The sequence below is a fragment of the Podarcis vaucheri genome (genome assembly GCF_965113315.1).
Source record: "Podarcis vaucheri genome assembly, chromosome: 4".
Taxonomy (NCBI): Eukaryota; Metazoa; Chordata; class Lepidosauria; order Squamata; family Lacertidae; genus Podarcis; species Podarcis vaucheri.
The window spans coordinates 14,933,606-14,960,684 of NC_138762.1; the positions used below are offsets into that span (position 1 = coordinate 14,933,606).

Consider the following 27,079-nt stretch of genomic DNA (forward strand, 5'->3'; position numbering starts at 1 on the left):
TACATCTAGGTTTTTTTTCTTTAAATTTTTTGGGGGCCCCCAAGAGAGTGGGGCCTTAAGCTATAGCTTGTTTAGCTTATACATAAATCTGGCACTTCCCCTGTCCCCCAGACACAGTACTTCTGTCTTGCTATCCATCAACAGCAGGTTGGAATAGATAACTTTTGTGCCCTTCCTGGTTCTCTGATTCTCTGATTTTTGATGGCAGAAGCCTAAACAGTACTCAGATTATGAGAGAAGAGGTGCAGGGTGGCGTGAGTAAAATCTACAAGCCCCACCAAGATATGGTTACCAGACGTCCCCGTTTCCCGGGGACAGTCCCCAGATTTACAAATCTGTCCCCGGACAAAATCTGTCCCCGGAATGTCCACTTATATTTTAAGTGTTGTAGATTTATTAGTAGGGAATGAATGTTGCGTGATTGGTTCAACGGCACAAGACACATCATATGGGGACTTCTGGCGAGGCAAAATGGTGGGCGCCACGGCAGCGAGCAGCTCCTGAAGCCAGCCAGAGCCAACTGCGCTACATGGCTGGCTCTGGGCTGCTGAGACTGCCACTGCTGCTGCCACTGCCAAGGGGGAACCGGGGACGCTCGGCGCGTCAACTGGGGGAACCGCTGACCCCCCCCAACCCAAATCGAGCCAGGAGCGAGAGCACCTGGCCATCCGGCCAACTGTTCAGCAGTGCTCCAGGGCCAGTAAAACCCCCGGAGCTGACGCAGTGAGGAGGAGAGGAGAAGAAGAAGGAAGAGAGAGAAAGAGGAAGGAGAAAAAAGAGGGGAGACCCAACCTTGCCGTGCCACCAAGGAGGAGAGGTAAGAGAGCAAGGACATGTGGCTGAGCCCAGGCCCGACCCGATCCTACACCATGGCGGCTAGCGCTCCAAGAGACCAGGCTGAGGCCCAGAGGAAGTCTGTATGACAGAAGAGACCACAGAAGAGAAGATTTTATTCATTCGTTTATTTATTTATTTATTTATTTATTTGTTTGTTTATAAATGAAATTCCTTTTTCCCCCCAAAAAAAGTGTCCCCAGATTCTTTGAAAAAAATCTGGTAATCTTACACCAAGAGGCTCCTTCCAATTTCAACCCAACCATGTCTCCCCCCGTAAAATACAGTAGCTGTGGGATCCCACCACAAAAGGTGAGATTTACATGTCCCCTCTATAATCCAGGACCTGCTTATAACACTCAGTTCTGCCCTGAGACATGATTTTGACCCTAGAAAAGATTTTGGAGCATGGGGTTTCCTAAGTAAAATTAAAGCATCTGTTCTTCCGAGGCTTGGTATTTACTTTTGCGGCCTGTAAACAGCTGCGTGGCAATGCTAAGAAGAGAAGCAGACAATCGATCATTTATTCCCACAGCAGCCTCAACAACAAAGTTAGAAGCAGCTGGTGCAGGGTGGTGGTTTTTCCCCCGTGAATGGCAAGCGCTGATGAGACAAAGATGTCAGGCCAGCAGCCATTTCCACTTGGCACACCCATGTCTGTAAATAATCAGAGCTGTTTCGCTGAGCTTGCCACTCCGGCGCCCAGGCTAATGAGCTATAAGCATTGCACCTCTTGGAATTATTCACAAGTTCATCTGCGAAGGTGCTCAAATGACAAGGGTGTCCACACATTGTGTTCAACGAGTGTGCAGCCTATGTACACAAGCCATTAGGCAGTACACTCATTCAGTATTTCATGGAGTGTGCAGTCTCTGCACCTGCGTATGAAAAGAGTTTAACCGGTCAACCCAACACGTGCACAGACTTTCACAGGTTTTCGCGTACAGTGGTACCTAGGGTTACATACGCTTCAGGTTACATACGCTTCAGGTTACAGACTCCGCTAACCCAGAAATAGTGCTTCAGGTTAAGCACTTTGCTTCAGGATGAGAACAGAAATCGTGCTCCGGCGGCGCAGCAGCAGCAGGAGGCCCCATTAGCTAAAGTGGTGCTTCAGGTTAAGAACAGTTTCAGGTTAAATACAGACCTCCGAAACGAATTAAGTACTTAACCCGAGGTACCACTGTACTTTTTTTCAATGAAGCACATTGTCTGTTGTTGTTGTTGTTTAGTCGTGTCCGACTCTTCGTGACCCCATGGACCAGAGCACGCCAGGCACTCCTGTCTTCCACTGCCTCCCGCAGTTTGGTCAAACTCACGCTGGTAGCTTCGAGAACACTATCCAACCATCTCATCCTCTGTCATCCCCTTCAACAACAAAGGAAAAGAAGGACATTTCAGGATCAAATCAGAAACCGAGATGGCTTCTGTAAATCTGAGACTGTCCCTGGAAAATAGGGACACTCTGAAGGTCTGTATGTGGATAGAGGGAGGGAGGGAATATTTTAATACGGTCCACACAACCAAAACACTGGAGCCTGGGCCATTCAGGCAAATGAACCACTTTCCCACCAACTGTCTCGCCGGAGTGGTGCATGCTCTAGTTATCTCTTGCTTGGACTACTGCAATGCGCTCTATGTGGGGCTACCTTTGAAGATGACCTGGAAACTACAACTAATCCAGAATGTGGCAGCTAGACTGGTGACTGGGAGCAGCTGCCGAGACCATATAACACCGGTCTTGAAAGACCTACATTGGCTCCCAGTACGTTTCCAAGCACAATTCAAAGTGTTGGTACTGACCTTTAAAGCCCTAAATGGCCTCGGTCCTGTATACCTGAAAGAACGTCTCCATCCCCATCATTCTACCCGGACACTGAGGTCCAGTGCTGAGGGCCTTCTGGCAGTCCCTCACTGTGAGTAGCCAATTTATAGGGAGAGGGCCTTCTCGGTAGTGGCACCTACCCTGTGGAACACCCTCCCACCAGATGTCAAAGAGAAAAACAACTACCAGACTTTTAGAAGACATCTGAAGGCAGCCCTGTTTAGGAAAGCTTTTAATGTTTAATAGACTATTGTATTTTAATATTCTGTTGGAAGCTGCCCAGAGTGGCTGGGGAAACCCAGCCAGATGGGTGGGGTATAAATTATTATTATTATTATTATTATTATTATTATTATTATTATTATTATTAACCTCACCTGCCTGCTCTCACCTGACCGCCAATCAGTGAAAGCATCACTAAAACATTAGTATGTAGCAATTGTTTAAAAGGGGGTGAAATTCAAAGGCTGGTCTAACCAATACAGTTTTCAGAAGATGTTTAAAAGAAGGGAGGGGTGGTTCCTGGTGAACTTCCAGTGGCAGGATGTTCCCCTGGGCAAGGCTTTCCACACTAAAGGCTTGGTCCCTAGAAAAGGCCAACCGAACCTCAGGTGTGCTGGGAAGCACCAGAAGTGGTCCATCACTGATCAAAGCAGAGCATAAGAGATTAACCTTTAAGGTTTTTTGTGTGCCTGGCTAGCAGAAATAAAAAGCGGCTCGCCAATTAATGCAATTATTTCCCTGGTATAGGGGCCATTCTGCTGAGAAAGCGCATAATGCACATCCTCAGAAGCTTTCAAAGCACAATAAAGGCTTATTATATAGCGTGCCTACATAGACATAACCGTAAAGTCTTTGCATTTAACTCAAGACAAATGAGGGACGAAGCTGGGAATGCAGAAGGGGAAATTCTCCCCGTGAAATAACATTACAGCTCTGTGATACTTCTAGTACTCTCCGCGTAAAAAGAGCTGGGAAATAATGAGGCATTTGGTTAAAACTCTTTAAATGTAAATGAGGAGTAAAGCAAAAGGAGAATTATTTCCTAACTCATTCATATGGATGACAAAGGGAAAGAACTTACTCTCCAGTACCAAACAGAAATGTGAACTCCTGTTAAATGGTGCCACCTGGTGACATAAACTGGGCACACTCTTATTTAACTAATTTATTGCCAACCTCAAAAAAAAACAACCCACCTGAAAATAAGGTGAATTCCGGAGAGTCGTACTGTTCACATCTTTATAAGCGTTAACAATTGTTTTTCCTGGGAAGCTGTGATAATGTCAAATGGTATGAGAGCCAATCTTTAAAGCTGTTTGCAGAACAACAGGCCACTAGGTATCAGAATGTTTTCAAGTGAGGATTTATTAAAGTCTGAATACTATAAAAGAGGAAGAGGAAACAGATCACTTTCAGACCGGGGCTCCACAGGGTCGTGTCCACAATTTTGTGAGCCTGGTAGCGATGGAGAAACGTGTCAATTTCGGCTTCCGAGGCATGTTTCTCAGTTTTCCCCGTTGAGCTTGCTGACAGCTCTTTGATCCTCAGTTTTCAAATGTTTCGGAAGTCAAACAGACTTCCAGAATGGATTACGTTCAAAAACCAAGGTTCCACTGTATTTTCACTACTCTGTGTATTTTTATGGACACTTTATGCATTTTTTTCATATGCTGCTTGGCTTGAGAACTGCACTGGAAAAATTTGGAGGAGAGCAGCAAATTGCAAAGGCTGGCTGTGCTTCAGCTCACGTACCACTTCGGAAATTACAAATTAGACTGGTTTGCCTTTAAATGCAAGCTGAATGGAACTTCTCTTTCCCTTCCCCTCCCCAGTGCCTGGTAACGTTTATATAATTATGACAGAAAAGTGAAGAGAGTTGCTCTTTTAAAGCAAGCTATGCTGTTAGAGCAAGCTAGAATGGATGACAAAGCTGGAACCAGAGGAACCTGGAAGCAGGGAAACAGGAGAAACACAGGAGCGAGAGGTGATCTTGCATCTTTCTTTAGACAACAAATCCTGGTAGGAAATTGATTTAGGAGCAAGGAAGCTGCAGTTAATTACAGAATAGTAAAGGTAGCAGGATAGGGTTGCCATACTTCCCAGACATATACAGAATACTGCAGTCGGCAGGGCGGAAATTGGTTCAATGTCCAGGAAAATTCAGGAAAAGCATGGCAGCTTTTTCCATATGTTTTTACCATTCTTCCATAAAAAAAGCTCAAAAAGTTATTATTATTATTTTTGCAATTTTGTCCAAAAAGCTCAACAACTTTGGCCAAAATAAAAAACAACAACTTTTCTCTCTGGATTTTCACTGTTTGAAATATGGCAACCCTACAGAAGGATTGAGGCAGCTGGTTGCGGCCTGGCGGAGCCGTTCTCCAGAGAAGCAGTAGATCGGGGACCAAAACTGTAGGACTTCAGCGTTTGCAGACCTATCTCATAGAATTGTAGTGTCAGAGGGGATCTTGAGGGTCATCTAGTCCAGCCCCCTGCAATGCAGGAATCTTTTGCCCCACGTGGGGCTCAAACCCACAACCATGAGATTCAGAGTCTCATGCGCTAACCAACCGAGCTATCCCAGGACTTTGCATGGTGTGGATGTATGTTAAATATATATGCCTGCATATCTGTGTGTGGTGCACGGGAGCGAGTGTGTTATGGCCCTGCTCATTGCCAGCTCTGATGACGTGTACTTTCCTCCACCCCATCTTTTGTTTTGGCCACCATTGGCATGAATCCCTTAGAAAGTTAGCCATCAAGGACGGTGACCCTCCAGCTCAGAAAGGTCTCCCACTTTCAGCCCCATCCGATCGCAAAGGCCACCACTCTTTTCAGATTTTTCACGGGCAGGTGTGGTTTAACAATCAATCCCTCTTCCCAGGGAACTCTGGGAGTTGTGGCTCCCTGAAGGGTATAGGTGTCTCCCAATGACACTCAGCACAAACTACAGCTCCCAGAATTCTTTGGGGGAAGCCACCACTGTTTAAGGAGGTGTTGTAGCACTTTAAATGTGTGGTGTGAATGTGGCCCATGTCTGGGTGGCCTGGTATAAATTCACTACTAATACACTATTATTGAGTCAATGGCATGTTGCAGAATACATCCACCCCAAAAAAACCACCGGTTTGGAGACACCCTAAATTTCAACAGCTGGTCTAGTAAGAGAGGGTGGCATCTTGTCCTTCTCAACCTGCCAAATTTCTTGGGCCAATCCTGGTCCAAACTTGACCCCTTGCTCAGGTCTTCCACCATGGTAAGTGACCCCTTGCTGAATGGTCAAGTGTCCCTATTCTCCAGGGAAAGTCCTGGATTGACAAAATCCCGTTTTCTGATTTGATCCCAGAATGTCCCACTTTTCCTTAGGACGTCCCTATTTTCCATCAGAGAAATGTTGGCGGGTATTAAGTTATGTGACCCCCAAACCAAGGAGATAAGTAACTATATAACCTTTAGAAGACATCTGAAGGCACCTCTGCATAGGGAAGGTTTTTTTAAATGTTTGATGTTTCATTATGTTTTTATCTATGTTGGAAGTTGCCCAGAGTGGCTGGGGCAAGCCAGTCAGATGGGCGAGATATTATTATTATTATTATTATTATTATTATTATTATTATTATTATTATTATTATTATCTATTTTCATTGAATAAATGTTGAAGGGTTTAGTCTTCCAGAGCTTTTTCCTGACACCCGCAAAGTGAGTCGATAATCCTGTAAGTGCTTCAAGCTAATGTGAATTGGCAGAAAACAGATTCAATCTTGTGGCAGACTCCCCCACCCGCCGCAATTCTTCTTCTTCTTCCAAAAGTACATCTTTTCTGATGGGATTCCATTTGACAGGTAGGAAACGCTCGCCTTTCGAGACCCTAAAGTGTCTGTCTCTTAACTAAAGCGACGGATGCTTGCTGGATCATTGGGCTGGATATAATGCAATCAGCAGAGCAGTTTGGTTGCTAACACAGAATAAAGGCATTTCAGAGGACAGGAGAAATTTAACTTGAGTGTCGTTTCTGAAATGGGTAGGGCTGAGTTGCTTTTCCTTTGACTTTTGAGCAGTTAGCTGCACGCATGAGCAGCAACACGCCACGCTTTCTAGAAAACTGTTAACACAAAGAACGAACACAGCAGGTTTGAGGTGGATAAGAAGGAAGCACTTCCTTCACTCAGTGCACTATGGAACTCACTGCCACAAGATGTGGTGGCAACTGCAAATTTGGGTGGCTTTAAAAGAGAAGTAGAGAAATTCATTGAAGGGAAGGCTGTGGCGTTCTTACGGAGCCCCTGGTCGTCTCACAGACTATTGACCCGTACACCACTAATCCGCTGCCACCAACCAGGTTCACCAACCCGGTAAATCACTTAGTCTCCGTCAGGTTCTTAAGTTAACAATGAAGATTGTAGTTTATTGCAAACACAAATAAACTTCAAATGCATTCGAAACACGGTTACCCTTTACCCTCTTAGTCTTATTTTATTCTGTCTCTAACTCTAACTCCCCTCACACAAGAACCAACTGCACTAACTGTCTCTCTATTTCCATCTGTCTGCCAACTGCTTCCCAACTGCCTTTTCCCAACCAACTAACTAACTACAGTGGTACCTCGGGTTACATACGCTTCAGGTTACAGACTCTGCTAACCCAGAAATATTGCCTCGGTTTAAGAACTTTGCTTCAGGATGAGAACAGAAATCGTGCAGTGGCGGCGCGGCAGCAGCATGAAGCCCCATTAGCTAAAGTGGTGCTTCAGGTTAAGAACAGTTTCAGGTTAAGAACGGACCTCCGGAACGAATTAAGTACTTAACCTGAGGTACCCCTGTAACGAAACCTCGGGCTAAGCCCTTTTATAAACAGGTAGGCTCCACCTCTGGCTTTTCTATTGGTCTACCTATTAACTCTTTCTCTCCCCCTGTACAGACATTTTCAAACGTACGGGCAAACACTACATCGGCTATCAATGGCCACTAGCCAGGATGGCTAGACATATCTTGCGGTGGCACTTTATTAGTGGAACGGCTTCTGACTGGAGACGCACGTGGCAATGGACTTTTTATTATTTTGTCGGTTTCAAGCTCTGACTCACCTGCCCAAGACATTTTGTTGCTTAAAACTAGAGATTGGGGGGAGAGGGGGAATAATTTGGTTCCCATCAAATGAGAACTTTCCTAACACGTGCTTTCCAAAACAATGTGTGAACTGAAACAAGAAAAGTTTGGATTTGATATCCCGCTTTGTCACTACCCAAAGGAGTCTCAAAGCGGCTAACATTCTCCTTTCCCTTCCTCCCCCACAACAAACACTCTGTGAGGTGAGTGGGGCTGAGAGGCTTCAAAGAAGTGTGACTGGCCCAAGGTCACCCAGCAGCTGCATGTGGAGGAGCAGAGACGCGAACCCGGTTCACCAGATTACGAGACTACCGCTCTTAACCACTACACCACACTGGCTCTCACAGCTGCTAGAAATTCTCTTACTTTTTCTGCACCATTCTCTAGCGAAGTACAGTGTGCTGGGGTAAAGTGTGCATAAAAACTGAATATGCTAGTGAAAATAGCACATGAAAATGTGTTATATTAGGAGAGACTGCTTTGCAAGAATGAGCGCATTAGGCAAGAACGCATCTCAGTGTATTCGTATGACAAGAAGTTTGCACTAAAATGCTGGTGAGCTTCCATGAGGATTGCTTTAAAACGCAAAAGGGAGGGGAGTTCAGCCTTTATACAGCACCACAAACAGAACGGCAATGAAGCCAAGTTCTACAGCTACACTCCAAGCAAGAGTCACCCTTTTTTTCTTTACAGTGGTACCTCGGGCTAAGTACTTAACTCATTCCCGAGGTCTGTTCTTAACCTGAAACTGTTCTTAACCTGAAGCACCACTTTAGCTAATGGGGCCTCCTGCTGCTGCCACCGCGCCACCGGAGCACGATTTCTGTTCTCATCCTGAAGCAAAGTTCTTAACCCGAGGTACTATTTCTGGGTTAGCGGAGTCTGTAAACTGAAGCGTATGTAACCTGAAGCGTGTGTAACCTGAGGTACCACTGTACTGGTCTTTTATAACAGCAGTGTGATCTGCAAACAATAGCAATAGGTGTGGAAAGAAGCGCGTCCACAGAAAGCGTCTAGCTTATTTTTGTAGACCAGGCTCCTATTAAAAGCACAGCAGCAGGCCAGGCGAGGTTTCCTGGTCAGCTGGCAACTCTCTTTTCTTTTCTTTTAATACTTTTATTTTGCTTTAAGCAAATACAGATAAATATAAACAACCAAAATTACAAAAGGGAAATAATAATAATAATGGAAAAAGCTAAAAAAAACTACAAAAAATATCAAAGTACATAGCATAGAACATAAGCCATTATGGGAAGGGAAAAAGAAAAAGGGAAAAGGAAAGGGGAGGAGGGGGAAAAGGGAAAAAAGAGAGGAAAATGAGCCAAAACAGAAGAAGGCTCATCTATTGTATAGATGAGGTCAGCTGGCAACTCTTATTCCAAAGGCTCCCTGCTTCTTAAAAAATAAAAAGACTTTGAACCACCTTTGAAGTTAGATTTCACTCTGGGAAGCTAAAAGAGGTAATGACTGAATGTTGAGGCCAGCTTCCAGCTACAAAGCTGGTGAGAATTTACGTTAAAAGTATGAAAGGGGCTCCAATTAGCAACATATCGCTTGTAATTGCCAAGAACGAACAAAAGAGCATGCATCTGAAATGTGTGTGTGTGTGTGTACAAATCTAAGAGCATCTCTAGACAGGGGGCTCGCCCACACTCCCACCTGTGCCAGGCCTAGAAAGAAGGAGTCCGATCAGTTTTGCGCTGTGCTAATGGGACTGCACTCGTTGCTAGTATCTCATGGAAACTAAAAGGCATGCAGCTCATTATGAGAAAAGCTTTTTCATGTTAAGTAGGGCACCTACATTTCTGCAGTGACGCATCCCTTTGGATTATCTCTACTAGCCATAAGGGATATTAAACTATTAACGGTGGCTGCTCAAGACTTCCTTGACCCTGCTCTCCCCGCAGTGGTGTGGCATTTTCTGTATTTCAATCAGTGTGTTGAAAATATCTCAATAAACTCATGAATGTTGCATCTCAACAATGTAAAAGCATTCGCAAAACACCCTCCCCCCCCAAAAAAAGCCATTGCAAAATTGTCAAAGGCCACCAGCCTCTTATCTGTTTTTTTATTATTTCATAGAATCACATAATTATACAATTGTAGAGTTGGAAGGCACCCTGAAGATCATCTAGGCCAACCTCCTCCCCACAACACAGGGTTTGTTTTATTTATTTATTGTGATTTATTTATTTATTTATTTATTTGTATTTTTGTATTGTTTTTGTAAAAGGATACAAAAACTGTTCTGCTGGATCAAATTGGAGGCTTCTGCCCCAGCCAGCTTAACTCAGATAGGAAGACCTGGATTCAAATTCCCACTTGATGAGTCAAGCAGTTCTCTAAGTGGTGACTTTGGGCCAGTCTGTCTCAGGCTGGTCTACCTGGCAGGGTTGCTATGAGGATAAAATGGAGACGACAGAGAGAGACCATGTATGTCACCATGAGCTCCTTAGAGGAAGGGTAATGTTATAGATCTAGATCTAGATCTAGATCTAGATATTCTCATTTACATCAGTTATTTACAGCAATAGATAAAATCAATTACAATTACTGTAATCAAAAGATTGGGGTTGGAGGTGGGAAACTTGATTAAAATGCCTACCAAAATAGAGCAGTCTTCGTCAATCCCCTGAAATTCAGTGAAGGATTCTGCCTGATCTCCCCTGGAAGGAATTTCCACAGAATCAGGCCCACAACAATGCATTTCCCCTTACTGGATACGAGCCATTTATCGGAGCCAGGGGAGAACCCCTTAACAGAGATGCCTTCTGAAAAATCTTCGTGAACGGGGAGGGAGATAATAAATCAAGCAGCACCTAAGATCTCCCTGACTAAGGGCCTTCTAAATGAATACAACAACCCTAAACTTATGGGCAGCTAAGTGCAAACTTAGAAGCACCAGCACTGGAAGGCTGGGGTTGGGGAACTTTTGGCCTTCCAAATGGTGCTGAAGGACAGCTCCCATCAGCAAGCACAAGCAAAGGGGAGGGCTGATAGGAGTTGTAGTTCAGCAACTTCCAGAGGGCCAAAGATTACTCACAGCTGCTGCAGCCTCTCCCCAGTCTAGCCGCACCATTTTGCATCAGCTGGGGCTTCTGGACCAGGCTGAGTGTGTGCATTGCAATAATCAAGCCCTGAGGTTACCAGTGTATTATTAACTGTGTGTGTGTGCACGCGCGCGCACACACTTAATTTTAATTTCTCTCCATCTGTCTTTTCTCTCACTTTATTCCCCACGTGTTATTGAATTGCAGGGCGGTGGACTTCCTGCATTGCAGCAGGTTACTAGAGATGGCCCTTTGGCTCCCTTCCAACTCTACAACGCTACATTCTATGAATTATATATATCTATATTGATTAAATGAAGGAGGGAAGGAAAAATTAAGCCAGTGCATGAATCACCACAGCCAGGCCACCCCTGTCTGAGAACTGCCAGAGTTGGTGTAACAGCCAGAGTTGGTAAAAGGCACTTTTCGCCTCTAGCATTGACAGTAATCAGAGGTACGTTGTATCCATACACATTGCATTCTTATTAATCAGCAATGCAACCCCCTCCCAGGTTATTTATTATCATTAGCTGTAGGTTTGCACTTAATACCGCAAGAAAGTGGTAGGTAGGTTAGTGGTCATATTACGTTAGGCCAGAGATGATAATAACAGAGCAGTCCCTTTGAAATCCAGCAATATAGTGGTAAAGGTAAAAATAAGAGGACCCCTGACCATTAGATCCAGTTACGGACGACTCTGGGGTTGCAGCACTCATCTCGCTTTACTGGCCGAGGGAGCCGGCGTACAGCTTCCGGGTCATGTGGCCAGCATGACTAAGCCGCTTCTGGCGAACCAGAGCAGCCACAGAAACACCATTTACCTTCCCGCCAGAGCGGTACCTATTTATCTACTTGCACTTTGATGTGCTTTTGAACTGCTAGGTTGGCAGGAGCAGGGACCAAGCAATGGGAGCTCACCCTGTCGCAGGGATTCGAACCACCAACCTTTTGATCGGCAAGTCCTAGGCTCTGTGGTTGCAGTATACAAACGGATAGACCACTTCACAGCATAAAGCTATTATAGAATCATAGTCCTGCAATGCAGGACTCTCAACTGAAGTATCCATGACAGCTGGCCATGCAACCTCTCCATAGAAACCTCCAATGAAAGAGAGTTCACAACCTCCTGAGGGAGTCCATTCCAGTGCCGTCAGAATGTTCTTCCTGATGTTCAGTTGGATTCTCCTTTCTTATAACTTGAAACCGTGAGTTCAGCTCAAACCCTCTGAGACAGGAGAAAGCAAGCTTGTTTCATCTTCCATATGACAGCCCTTTAGATATTTGAAGGTGGCTATCGTATCTCCTCTCTCTCTCCTCTTTCCTAAGCTAAACATACCCAGCTCCCTCAACCATTCCTCATCAGGTTTGGTTTCCAGACCTTTTGATCCTCTTGGTCGCCCTCCTCTGCACACCTTCCAGCTTGTTAATATCCCTCTTAAATTGTGCGCACAATAAAAACGGAATGAAATACACAAACACCAACTCTATAAAAAAATCAGTTCAATGAACTGTAAAACCATAACAATTTAATCAGATATAAAACTGCTCTTCTTTAAATGATTGGGTTCTTTACTAATCTAACATACGTGTGTGGACACACATTTGCATGTGCCTATGAAAGGGCTCTGCAAGGTCTCATATTCAATGCTGGAGAATCACTGCCAGGCAGTATGGAGAATCCTGCGGCAGATGGGCTGATGGGACGCCGAGTAAGGCAAATGTGCAACATACCAGTGATCTCTTCCCATCTGCAATCCTTGCCACAAGCTCCTGGACCATGCCTTGCAAACCTCAGACAAACACGAAACAATGCATATACTCAACAATATTTCCCAGTCAATTTTGCCACAAGATGTCACTGTAAACCATCAATATCTGCTAAGGAATCGTCCAGATCAAATATGTTGCTGCAAGGGCATCATTCAGCAATCAGCCACTGTGTTGAGAAAATGCATCAGCAGTGCTGATAAAATTATCCCTGTCTCAACCACACCCCTGCAGGGAGTTCATGGGACTCCACTGGCGCAGTGTAGTACTTCAAATCTCAGCTGTGAACTCACTGGGGGCTCTAGTGAACAACTATCTTTCAGCCTCTGCTCCCTTGAACACTTAATTATCACGGCTAATAACTAATTAATAGACTTATCTTCCATGAATTTGCCAAGGCCTTTTCTGTCTGCTATGTACATAGTGCATTGATGGCTGACTGGATATCTAGCACTGAATGGGAATGCATTCGCCCCACCTCACCGCTTTATTTTACTCAGGGAATTTCCCATTTTGTAAGTTTATTTGTAGCAATGAATAGTTGCCAAATGCCATCAAGATATTAGGTGAGCTTGGCAGTTTCAGAGTTTCTAGATTTGCTTACTAAATGCAGGTAAGATAAAAGGTAAAGGACCCCTGGATGGTTAAGTCCAGTCAAAGGCGACTATGGGGTTGTGGCGCTCATCTCGCTTTCAGGCCAAGGGAGCCGGTGTTTGTTCACAGATAGCTTTCCAGGTCATGTGGCCAGCATAATTATAATGCTTCTGGCACAACAGGACACAGTGATGGAAGCCAGAGTGCATGGAAACGCTGTTTACCTTCTCTCTGCAGTGGTACCTATTATACTTGCACTGGTATGCTTTCGAACGGCTAGGTTGGCAGAAGCTGGGACAGAGCAACGTCAGCAAGTAATGTAAGTAAATAAGGAAGCAAGCCTATGCACAAGAACCTGGCATAAAGAACATGGCTGTAAATTAAGTCGGCATAAAGTTACACCAGATCTAATCCCCAGTCAGCATTGTGGCTGCTGCTACTGCTCAGCCGACACACAGTAGAGGGAAAACAAGCTTTTAATATAGTGTGATTTGCTGGGCTGCCAGGTCACATTACCAAGGTGAACAGGCTTAGGATCCAGCCTAAGTCCCCGCTTGTACACCCACCCCCAACATGCCTCTTTGGGGAGACTTACGCTGGCTGAGCCCCAACCAGAATGACCAAGTCTATTATATGTTCAACTGAGCTGGGGTTGGGGACTTAGCACACATGCTCAGCCAGGAATCAGTTGGCTGAGTCACAGATCCGCTGCACCCTAAGCTGCTCATTTCTTGCAAGATTTAGGAAATTGCATCCTAAATGTACTAAATCAAATCACTTTCCAGAGCATCGGGAAATTTTCAAATATTAGCAGAAAAATTTCTGACACAAGTCGTGGGAAATTCAGCTTCATGTATGCTTAGCTCTAGTTAATGCATGAAGTGGTTAAGACCATAGAGTAAGCTGCTTTTCCAGACTTGACTCTCCTTGAGTGGTCAGCAAATTCTCTTTGTTCACTCTCCTCATTCAGCACCTATTTTAAGATGACTATCTTTATTCATGCAAAGGGTGGAAATACAGGGTTGTATCCAAAACTACTGTTGCATTACAGACTTCATCTTATGCAACAGAACTGCCCCCCACCTTCTCTACAGTCCCTCACCCTATGCCAGGTGAGGTTTGACCAAAGCTGAATGATGGAGGATATGTTGCTTAATAGCTACAAAAGCAAGGGTTGCCGAATTTGCATGCAGAGGTGCCAGTGTGCCTTCAAATACTTCTATGGCGCCCATAAAACATCTCTGTGAATACTCCCTCAAAAATCCACAGTGCGTGACAGACTGTTTGCTCTTCCTGCTCAGTTCCTGTTTGCAGTGTCCCAGCCTTTCCTACATAGAAAACTCACCCTTAAAATGCCCATTTTTCACTGAATGCCAGGAATGGACATTACGTTCTGAACAGGAATCGCGACGGTGGCTGATGTAGACATGCCCACATCGTTTTGTCCTCCTGTCTCTTCTCCTAGACTGTGCAACCATTTTGTTTCATGACATCCCTCCCCTCAAAGCTGCCGTTTTGTTTTACGCCACATACCACACACACATCCCATGGCAGCCATTTTGCAACTGGGGCCCACAACGACACTTGCTCAAAATGTCAAGATATGCCCACTGGCTCAAAAAGGTTGATAACCCCTGCACTAAAGCCATAACATCCAGATAAAAAAACTGTATTAAGTGTAAAGCATGGCCGGGTCTCCCTTGGAATCCAGACACTGCCACTTTGAAGCTGGGCATCAGGACTCCTAAACACAACTTGTGTAGAGATGTATGTGTGTGTGTGCCCCGCCACACTCTAATAAGTAGCTCAGCAGCCTTGTGTCCCAAGGCTTACATATTATCTGCCTCCTCATTCCTTCTGGTTTTCTTCATTATCTTGGTTTGAATTGTGCTATCAGCAACATTTCAAGTTAAGGCAGGATTATCTAAAAATATTACTTGATGATTTCTCTTTTCCGCTCTCACATGACTAGCCAGAAAGGGCTATATTTGGCTAAAAGCAGCAAATAAAGGCTGATTCGAGTTTTGTGCTGCGATCAAGGCCATAAATCCACACTTCCCACTATCACATGAGATTAATTAGAGACGTCATTCCCTATCGAGAAATTTTTATAGGCACGGCAATTGATTTCAGTGAGCTGAAATCTGTGGTGCTTTGGGCTGCAATCCTATACACACTTATCCTGTTGAACTCAGTGGGGCTTACTTCTGAGTAGACACAAATGGGATTGCACCGTTAACATGCCCCTTTCCCTTTCCTAAATCATGTTAACGTGTAGACCTCTATAAAAATTTCTCTTGTGCCTACAATTAAGTTGGGCTATGAACACAACTAACCAAATAATGACACTAACATTAAATATTTAACTTTTGCACAGGAGCTTTTTCGAGCATTCAGAATAGTTCACATCCATCGTCTCTAATTTTACAACAACCCTATAGTGTTGGGTTGTGGTACGTAGAAAGGCTGAAGCTGAAAGAATAAGTCAAGGGTGGGGAAAGCTTTTTGGTCCCCTCACCCTACAAGCAAACTTTGACAGGGAGGCAGGACCCACCCACCCATCAATCACCTGACTTCAGTCTCCCAAACCATGGCTTAGCATTACAAATGAATCCTGCCCAGTGACTTAACTGTGATTTGTTTACTGCCAACAAACCACAATCTGAAGCTATGGTTTGTTGCTGGCTTACAAAACATGCTTTGCCTTAACTACGGTCTGGCATTACGTGTGAACCCAGCACTTTCCTTAACTCATGGTTTGATGCCTCCAGGACAAGACAGTCACCAACAAAGGCTCCTAGGAAACAAACCTAACTTTGGAGAAACAATTCAGGGTTTGTTTGATCGTCTGGGGGACAATTTGTGGTTTATTAAACAACCTATGACTGAGTGTCATGTATGAATTTAGCCAATGGGAATTAAGTCAGACTGGTCCAGCAGCAGAGATGTGCTGAGGTGAGGTGTGTCGAGACCATTGTGCCAAGGTAGTGATACTATTGAACAGACTCCCATGAGATGTGATAGACTCTCCTTCAGTTGAATGGTCATCTGTAATGTATGATTCCAGCATTGCAGGGGGTTGGACTAGATGTCCCTTGGTGTCCCTTCCAACTCTACAATTCTATGATTCTTTGGTGTCTTTGAGTATTAAGGTATATGGGAATTCGGCCTGGGCCTGCTTTGAAAAATGATGAGTTCTCTGTTCCTTCCAAATACTTTTTTCAAGCAACTGCAAGTCGTCTCTATCACAATCTAGCCTTTGGCAAAATCTCAAAGAACATCCAAGTGGGTGTTTTACAACATCTTCCTTGACATTTTTTCAGGTGCTATTCAGGAACCAGCAAGAAGAACACAGATTTCAGTAAGCTATAATTTGGCTGCATACCTGACGGGGGGGGGGAGAGAAGAAGAAGAAGAAAGATCTGGCTGCCTGAGATCATTTGCAGGAGTGTCGTTTTTCTACTCCAGAGAGGAGCCTTCAGGGGAGGGGCTATGCAAAAATTCAAGCTTAAGTTTTTTTAGGACAGTTTTGCTTATGAAATGAAGATGGCGGTTGGGACTTTTCACTCAAGATAAAAGCCGCCCTTGAAAGTTAAGTTCTGCTACTAAATGACTGTTCAAGTTGGAAAATAAAAATGATGCTCCTTTGAGATTATAAAGGCTTATCTAGATCATCAGTTCAAAGGGTGCACCTATCCCATTTTAGCCAAGTACGTTTCCAAACACAATTCAAAGTGTTGGTGCTGACCTTTAAAGCCCTAAATGGCCTCGGTCAGGTATACCTGAAGGAGCGTCTCCACCCCCATCGTTCAGCCCAGACACTGAGATCCAGCGCCGAGGGCCTTCTGGCGGTTCCCTTGCTGCGAGAAATGAGGTTACAGGGAACCAGGCAGAGGGCCTTCTCGGTAGTGGCGCCTGTCCTGTGGAACGCCCTCCTACCAGATGTCAAGACAATAAACAACTATTTTACTTTTAAAAGACAACTGAAGGCGGCCCTGTTTAGGGAAGTTTTTAATGTCTGACACTGTATTGTTTTTAATATTCGGTTGGAAGCTGCCCAGAGTGGCTGGGGAAACCCAGCCAGATGGGCAGAGTATAAATAATAAATTATTATTATTATTATTATTATTATTATTATTATTATTATTATTATTATTACCTGTAGGATAGCCATGCAATCCTGTTTAGGGGTAGGAAGGTGTCCTTTTTTATTTTTAAAAGATAACTGCCTTTAAAAAGGTCCCTGATAAATTTCACTGGTGATAAGTAAAGGTAAAGGGACCCCTGACCATTAGGTCCAGTTGTGGCCGACTCTGGGGTTGCGGCGTTCATCTCGCTTTATTGGCCGAGGGAGCCAGCGTACAGCTTCCGGGTCATGTGGCCAGCATGACTAAGCCGCTTCTGGCGAACCAGAGCAGCACACGGAAACGCCGTTTATCTTCCCGCTAGAGTGGTACCTATTTATCTACTTGCACTTTGATGTGCTTTCGAACTGCTGGGTTGGCAGGAGCAGGGACCAAGCAATGGGAGCTCAACCCGTCGCGGGGATTCGAACTGCCGACCTTCTGAACAGCAAGTCCTAGGCTCTGTGGTTTAACCCACAACGCCACCCACTTCCCTCACTGGTGATAGCCAGTGCCAATAAACAAAGAGTCCTTGAAAACCACACACACAACTGAAGGGGTGGTGGTTGTTGTTGTCATTGGCATCCATCTGTCTCGAGAGACAATGGGGTGCACTTCCGGGGGTGAAGTCAAACTGCTGCAATAGCAGCCCCAAAGTCACCTCCTCGGGACGCAAGCCTAGGCAGTGTGTATGGAGGTCCTGGGCTCCCCAGACATCAAGGCCCCCCTCTAGGCCTTGCTGATGTAGTCCAAAGGATAGCAGTTTGGCATCAGCTTGCCTGCAGGAATTGCTGGAAGGAGGTGTACAAAGTGCCAGAACTCCCATCATCCCTGGTCACTGACCATGCTGGCTGGAGTTTATGGGAACTGGAGTGCAACAGCATCTGTAGTGCCCCCGGTGCACTTCAAATGAATAAAATGAAATGTGCACACATAAACTTGATGTACGTAAGCTACACTGCCAGCCACAAAAAGTGCCACAGTGCCTCTTTGCGTCAGTCTTCTGTTCCAAAAGCACGCACGCAAACCAGATACGGTGGCTTTTCTCTTGTTCTTGCCGCTGCCGGGAAGATCGTGTGCCAAGAAAAGCTGAAAGTGTAAATTTTCAGTTCACGGCAATGCTGCAAATGCCCCAGTTTTGAAAAACGCAGAGGGGAGGTTACACAAGCTCGAGAATGAAGCTGGCATGTGTGTGTTTTGAAAGGATCCGGGAAATGCGCCGTCCTTTAGAGGCAGGGTTTATCTGCGTTTTAGAAAAAACCCTATAGAGATTAGATTTTACCTAATGCTGTGTAAGATGATTACAGCTATTTGCGGAGCATTAATTCCCGCTCAAAACAAAATGATGTTTTATAGAGATGATTCCGCACAAATGCACTCTGTGCTCTCACACACATATCCACATATAAATCTTCTCATTCCCCAGCACAGCTCCCTAAGCTGGAAAACCATGCACTTTTCTTAATGATAAATGTACACAGCAAAAAGGTGGCTGAGAGGAGGAGGAGGAGGAAGAGGAGGAGAATCTACAAATATTGTGCCTGCTTATTCATCTAGTTAGCTGGTGTTGCATGGTGGCTTAGTAGGGGCTGAGCTACGAATCAGGAAGTCCGCCGTCTGAATCTAAGCTCAGCCAGAAACTTACTTGGGAAGTCACTGTCTCAGCCTCAAGTTCCCCCACCCCACCAGCAATATGTAAGTGTAAAGGGACCCCTGACCATTAGGTCCAGTCGTGACCGACTCTGGGGTTGTGCGCTCATCTCGCCTTATAGGCCAAGGGAGCCGGCGTTTGTCGGCAGACAGCTTCCGGGTCATGTGGCCAGCATGACTAAGCCGCTTCTGGTGAACCACAGCAGCACACGGAAGCACTATTTACCTTCCCGCTGGAGCGGTTCCTATTTATCTACTTGCACTTTGGCGTGCTTTCGAACTGATAGGTTGGCAGGAGCAGGGACTGAACAACGGGAGCTCACCCCATCGCGGGGATTCGAACCACCGACTTTCTGATCGGCAAGCCACAGCGCCACCCGTGTCCCACCAGCAATATAGGGGGGTAATAATAGGAACACAGGAAGTTGCCTTATACCCACTCAGACCATTGGTCCATCTTGCTCAGTATTGTCTTCACTAACCCATGATGGGGCTCTTCTCTCCAGAGAAGCGGACACGGAGCAATGGATCCAAACTACAAGAAAGAAGATTCCACCTAAACATTAGGAAGAACTTCCTGACAGTAAGAGCTGTTTGACAGTGGAATTTGCTGCCAAGGAGTGTGGTGGAGTCTCCTACTTTGGAGGTCTTTAAGCAGAGGCTTGACAACCATATGTCAGGAGTGCTCTGATGGTGTTTCCTGCTTGGCAGGGGGTTGGACTCAATGGCCCTTGTGGTCTCTTCCAACTCTATGATTCTATTATTCTTTTTTGCAATGTCTGGGTGCAGGGAGGAAGCGGTGTCAGAAATCACCCCATTTGCTCACTTCCTTTGCCCATGGAGGGGGTTTTCTGAATGCATGTGGCAGTTGCTCAAGTACACTTGATGTGTGCTTGTTGTGACCACGAGGGATGCACTTGGTAAGAGAGGCAGGGTATTGGCAAAAATGTATAAATCCAAATGTTGTTGGAAATGTAAAGAGAAAGAAGATTTTTATCTTATGTGGTGGTCTTGTAGTAAGGTTAAAGCTTACTGAGAAATGATATATAATGAATTGAAAAAGATGTTTAAAGTAACTTTTGTAAAACAACAACAACAACAACAATAAAAAACCAGAAGCTTTTCTTTGGGGAATTATAGGGACAGAACTACCTAAATTGTATAGAAACCTATTCATGTATGCAACTACAGCAGCAAGTATGTTACCTGTCCAAAAACAGAAAGAAGAAGTCCCAGCAAAGGAAGAATGGATACAGAAACTTACAGAATATGCAGAAATGTTGAAACTTACCAGAAAAATAGGAAATCAAGATAACAAACTTTTTTTAAAAGAATGGAAATGGTTTATTGAATATTTACAAATAAACTGTAAACAGTTAAGAACATTGGCAGGATTATTGTAATAACCTGCAGTTTTATAATAGTATATACTTAAACTAGATGAATAAATGAGCAAATTAAGATAATTTGGATATGCGGAAAATATTAAAAATAAATTCAAGGAACAGCGGAAAGAGGGGGAAGGAAGTCAAGTTTTGAAATGTTAAGATGAATGTAAAATTATTGAAATGTATAAAATTGAAAATCGTAAATAAAATAATTTTAACAAGAGGGGCAGGGAGGGAGAGAAGGGGGAGGTATTGCATGTTTGTGGCCTGCGAGAGAGCAGGAGAAAAGCACTTGGGCCGAGAGAAGGTGGGGAAATATAACAGAATCATAGAATTATAGGATTGGAAGGGATCCTGTGGGTCATCTAGTCCAATGCCCTGAAATCTCAACCAAAGTATCCCTGAGAGATGACGATCCAACCTCTGCTTAAAAACCTCCAAGGAAGGAGAGTCCACCTTCCTGTGGGTGAGAGAAATGTTATGTGGTGTATCAGAGACGGAGAGATCTGGCTGCAGAGAAACAGAATACCAGGGAGGTTCGACTGAATTCTTCTCCCTGATACACTAGCTTTCTGCATGCAGTGTTGTTATTTTTCCCCCAACAGTGGGGAGAAGCAGACATGCAATTCTTGACACGCTACCTGCATCATTTTTTCCTCCCCATTCAGATTCCCCACACACCCCTTCCACCATTGCCCTTTTAAGGCAGGGACCGGAAGCCAAGGCACAGGGAACTCTATCTGGACCCCAGGACCCTCTCCAAGCCATGCCAATGTCAGGGACGGGCAAGACACTGATGAGTGTGCAGCAGGGGAAACGGGGCTGGATTCTGACTCAGCAGACAGGGTCAGTGATTTGGGGGGACATGTATCAGCCGTAAGGCAAGAGTCTGAGGCAGGGGAAGCTTCAGAGCTGGAGGGTGGAGCAGAGGGTGGGTTGGAAGGGCTTCCCCGCCCTCTTCTGCACCACTTTCTCCCAGAACCAGGAAGGGGGTGAAAAGGGATGAGCAGAGGACGCTTCCACGCAGGCATAGCCTCTGGCTGCATGTAGGCAGTCAGTTGGGGGAAGGTGCCTAAACTGGTGGATGGTACTTAAAATGGTCCCCTGTTGTGGCAACTGCTCTGACCTGGGAATAGCTGCCTATCAAGGGGCTGTCAGGACGGCAGGTTCATCCACAGGTCAGGAAAGGGGACTTGAGACGTGACGTGCAATCACCTGTTATTCACAAAAGTAAAACACAACTGAGTTCATTCTAGGCTAATCTGGTCCCTCTTTAACCCTCTCCTCCTAGACTCGTCCCAAGCCGTCGTAAACTGCTGCAAGGGGGAGGGACCCCCCTCTGGACCAGTCTGGCCCATGGCTCAGCAATGTGCAAGGCTCTTTGTGACGTGGGTGTCAGTGGAGAAGTAGTTGCAGAGGGATTGCCCAGCCGCTGAGCAACCGAAACATCATCTGGCTCCTCTCTGTCAGAGTCTGCACTTGTATTGAGTCCCTTGACGCCCAGCCCTGTCCCTTGAACGGCTTTCTTATTCTGAGCCCCTGTGTTCACTCAAACCTCCTGCTTCCCCCTCTGTGTCCTCCCTGGGGGGTGGGGATCTTGACTTGTCATCTCCCACCACTCTTTGCCATCCAGCCAGTCCCTGACACTGCCTAGACACTAGATTGGTGTGCGAAGATATCCAGAGCTCTACAGAAGCGTCTGTAGATGTTATCTTTGACAATGAAAAGGTTGCTTTCTACCGTGTGGATTTATTTGGCTGGGTAGCGCCCTTGCCCCATTGGCTGTGCCTTTTTGCCTGACTGGAATGCGTCCTTGAACTATGGCAATACATCATGCTCGGCCAGGTGAAGAAATGCATGCTGTTGTCAGAAACCTGTGACTTTTGCATGGGTCTTTGGTACCGAGCTAAGGAACACAGCTGTTGCTCTGCCTACTTTTGCCTCGGAGTGGCCGCTGACACCATATAACACCGGTCCTGAAAGACCTTCATTGGCTCCCAGTACGTTTCTGAGCACAGTTCAAAGTGTTGGTGCTGACCTTGAAAGCCCTAAATGGCCTCGGCCCAGTATACCTGAAGGAGCGTCTCCACTCCCATTGTTCAACCCAGACACTGAGGTCCAGTGACGAGGGCCTCCTGGCGGTTCCCTCCCTCTGAGAAGCCAAGTTACAGAAAACCAGGCAGAGGGCCTTCTCAGTGGTGGCACCCGCCCTGTGGAACACCCTCCCACCAGATGTCAATGAGAAGAACTACCACCAGACCTTTAGAAGACATCTGAAGGCAGCCCTGTTTAGGGAAGTTTTTAATGTTTGATATTTTATCGTGTTTTTAATATTCTGTTGGGAGCCTCCCAGAGTGGCTGTGGAAACCCAGCCAGATGGGAGGGGTATGATATAAAAAAACTAGAATATATGTTTCATTTCTTCGATGGTTGTGAAGACCACAGCCAGCCAGAGTAGGATGCCCGTTTTGGTGCAGCATGGCTGAGTGGATTGAGATTGCCAAGATGGCACTTATTATATATAATAGAGCATCCTCTGATAAACTACCCTCTCAGTTCTCCATTTCAATTATTCATCTGTTTCTATAATCAAGGCCTCATTCATATTTATTACTCTTACAGCAACCTAGTAATGAGCCCTGATTCCTCTGCTAGGGAAACATGATACGTCTTAAAAGATTATGCTGCTTAGAAGCATCTCTACTAAGGTTCAGGGGCTGAATGCAAAGCAAAAGGAAATCCAGGACCCAGTATTTGTGGGGTTTCCCCTACCCATAATTAAAAACTGCACCTCCAAAAATCCTGGTCGCAGTTCTGGGGTCGCCACACTGCACGCCTGCACATTTTCTGGAACTGCAGCCAATAAGCGAACTGAAACCCAATCACCCTACAAAATTCGCACTTCTCAATTTTTTTGTGATGCAGATCTACATCAGTGCGCACAGACATGCATGCATTGGGGAAAAGGATGCAATAGAAATGACCGCATTTGTGTAAATAACATACGAAAAAATATCTCGAGGAACATTGTTTGCATGAAATGTGTCTATAAGGAGAAAAGTGCACTAAAGTTATGGCAAATTTTCATGAGGATTTTTAAAGAAATTGCAAATCACTGCAGAAACGCGGAGAACTGAATTTAAGATAGGTAAAATGAGAAATTGAGAGAATAAGGCTACCAGTCACTGCTAAACATGATGACTATGTTCTACCTCCACGGTAGTAGAAGTGGTATGCCCAGTGGGGAAACCCAGTCAGATGAGTGGGGGATTGTTACTGTTATTATAACAATATTTGAGAATTGCAAGTGAGGAGAACACTGTTGCGCTCACGTCCTTCTTATGAGCTTCCCATAGACATCCGGTCAGACACTAAAATGACAGAATGCTGAACTACGTGGGTCATTGGCCTCAATTAGCAGTGCTCTTCTTATATGTTCAGAGGCAGTTTGCCTCTTTGCATCAATTGTTGGGAAGCCACAATGGGAGAGGAATTAAGGGACCATTTGTCCTCAGCCCTCTCTTTGAAGGCTCCTTCAGAGTCTGATTTAAAGATAAAGAGCCCAAGAAGAGAAAGCAGGAAGGATCTTGGATGCAGAGTAAGCAGGAACACTGATCACACCCATCCCAGTTAAAACCTTCAGGCCTAGTTGGTGCATTATTCATTATTATTATCTTGGATTTATTAATCACCTTCCAAACCGCCGCCTCAAGGCAATTCTGCATCTTCCTCACTCCCAACTCTCTTAACATTTGCTTTGGTTTTGCTTAAGTGAAAAGCTTACCTTTAAAAATATTAGCTTTTGGAGAGTAGAGAGGCTTTTACGAGTTTAAACTTTGAGTTATCTTGTTCACTGTTGTTGTTGTTGCTGTGGTGTGTGTTTTATTGGTGAGGTTTTGGCTTCTTCTTTGGTTCTGTTTTGTTAGATTTTAACATTTGAAACCTGCCACAAGCACTGTGAATATTCAGAGTTATAAGCAACTTTTCAGGACAAAAATCGACGAACACACAACAGATTTTTTAAAAGGAATAAGACTGAAAACCAAAACACAGGGACCATATGACATTTGTGTGAATTTTAATGCAGAAACGCATTATGAGGCAGCCTATCAAACGTGGTCCCAAACAGATGTCAGAAGTGTGATTATTATATGTAACGATTATATAATAATCAGGTTTTATTATGTAACGGCATCCTCTTACAACCTTGGAATATGGTTGCACAGTCACTTATTGAGTATCAGCCAATCCAAGGCATTCAAAGAGCAAAACAATTTTGTAATGAGAGATTATGCATGTTTCACCATTCCAAAATCTCCGTAATAAAATTTTAAAAGCACCTCGGGAGTGAAGAAAGGTCATCTCAAGTGGGTGGATGGAGAGAATAAATGCATTTGTGGGTTTTTTTATAGATATAAAACAAAACATTAAATCAACAGGCTGGGAAACTTCTTTCCTGTTTATCGCAACGAGTGATGAACAGCACAATGGAAGGAAAGCTTTGGTTCAAGCAATTCTCCTTTTTCTCACTTACAAAACATCTTAGCTACCCCAAGAAAAACCCGAAATCACAGGAAACAACAACACCACTTTTGTAGCAGTTTTGAAAGCAAGCATTTTGGGGGGAAATATATTAGCAGCATTCCCTCAAGGACAAAACATGCACTGATTGACATGAAAATTTATGCCCTGTACATACAGACAAAGAGAGATGGCTGTCACCTTCTGTCTCCAAGACTAGAACTGAATTTCAACCACAAGGTGATACCTGCTTGAATTCTTCCAAGGAGGATCAGAAAAGAACTATGTCCACCTCTGTAAGCCCCTCTCCAAGGGCCTTTCACCACTTCCTACTCATTCTCCTTCCCTGATGCCAACAGACATGTCGTGAAGAAGGAGGAAGTGGAGAAGGTGATGGCAAAAGGCACTCTGCCAAGTCTATGGAAGCACCGATCGGTGACCGGGAAGAGACCCAGAATCACACAAACACTCCACCTCCCATTTCTTTCAAAGTGAAAGCTCCAGAGCATCAGATTCCCACCAGGGATTCTGGTTGGAACAGACACTCCAGAAGGTCTCAGCAAGCACCTGCTACTTCCATCTCCACTTTTCCCATGGTCAGTTATTTGGTCTTATGGAAGGAGAGGAGGAGGTGATGGTGGTCGCTACAATTTCTTCTTCTTCTTCTTCTTCTTAAACTACAGTGCTCAACTCTCTGAACACTTTCTAAGCAAAGAGGAAGGTGATTGCCTGTCCCTATCAAAACTATCGGACACTTACTAGCTCCAAGGGCGGGCATATTCAACAGAACAATCTCTCTGCCTCCCAGAGTCACAGCAAAGCATATCTTCAACCTCCTCTTTTGGCCAGACATAACAAGGCAACATTGGAGATCCATTTTCAAATCCTCCACCTCTGGATTTTGACAAGTGGGCAACTGTGCCCCCAATGCCAAAACTGAATCATTTTCCCAACGTAAAATATTTCCCCCAAAGTTTCTATTTGCCCCATCAGGGAAGCCTATAGGTACCCATAATAGAGCAGAAGGCAGCTTGGCAGGTTGGCAGGATCATTTACATCAGGAAAATGAGAGAGCAAGAAAAGTTCCACATCACCATTTTTATTGTATTTCTAACCCACCCTTCATGAGAAGCAAATTACAGCATATAAAAACAGATGGGACAGTTAAACAAACAAGCAAACACCTGTAACAATAGAATAAAAAATAGGTAGGTCATGTTTTCTGCCAAGAGAGGCACCAAAACACGTTTTTCAATTTTCAGGAGGGCAAGTGTATCTTCAGCAAACAACAGAAGCTGGAAAGATATGGTGTCCCCTCCTCTATAGAGAGGAAGCTCCACATTTTTGGAACCATCACGCAGAAGGCTCTCTAACAAGCTGCCATTGCTCACTTCCAAACGTCTGAGAGTAGTAGAATCATCAGAACCTCCACCTCTGTTGTCTTAAGCCCTGAACTGATCTACAGGGAAGAAGGTGGTCTTTCAAATTCTTTACTTTATGGTGATTACCACCTACAGAAACCATACTTAATAAACTAGACTCCACATAGAACATCTCCACATCAGGCTAGTTGTTCACATGACCCCGTTAACCAAGCCAATCTATGAGAATCATCTAAGAGCCATCCATCTTCAACACCCAATTGCATGAATCATAACAACCATGAAGAAAAAATAAGCATTAACCGGATTTACGTACCTAGCAATGCCTGGAATAAGCTGCTTTTAAAGATGCCCATCACCTTTTTAATGGCCTTTTTCAGTGGCTGCTCTTCTGGCTTTTTCAGCTTCTTGCAATAATCTTCCAGAAGTGCTAAAGCTCGATCCGTGTCTACAATAAATAAAAATATCCAAGGTTATAAAAGTAGTTAACTGGGTTGAAAAGGCTGAGAGTAACAAAACAGAGGAGGGGGAGGGGGAGAAGCAGGAACAGATTATTGATCGATGAGAGGGAATAGAAGCACCACACATTAAATAAAGCAACCGTACAATAAAACCATCATCAGAATCAAAGTACAGCACAATGAAGTTTGCTGCAACAGCTTTGGAAATCATAGACCTCCCAATCCTCAAAGTGGCCATACTCCATCTCTTCCCTGCAGCAGCTTCTGAAGACCTTGCCCTAAGTAGGGCATCCATGTACACATGAGATTACACAGGATCCAGACCTATCCTGCAATTTCTAGTAAACTACTGCATTTTGACATGGCTTCCCTCAA

At 44.7% G+C, this 27,079-nt stretch overlaps 1 protein-coding gene across 11 annotated transcripts in view; it reads right to left on the minus strand.

Annotated features, from left to right (window-relative positions):
• Nucleotides 1-27,079, minus strand: part of DLG2 (discs large MAGUK scaffold protein 2) — a 921,944-nt gene that overhangs the window by 869,345 nt on the left and 25,520 nt on the right. For all 11 annotated transcript variants that reach the window (XM_082219075.1, XM_082219062.1, XM_082219073.1 and 8 more), the window contains exon 3: nucleotides 26,560-26,691. In XM_082219075.1, the coding sequence (XP_082075201.1) occupies nucleotides 26,560-26,691 (132 nt within the window). The remainder of the gene's footprint in view (nucleotides 1-26,559; nucleotides 26,692-27,079) is intronic.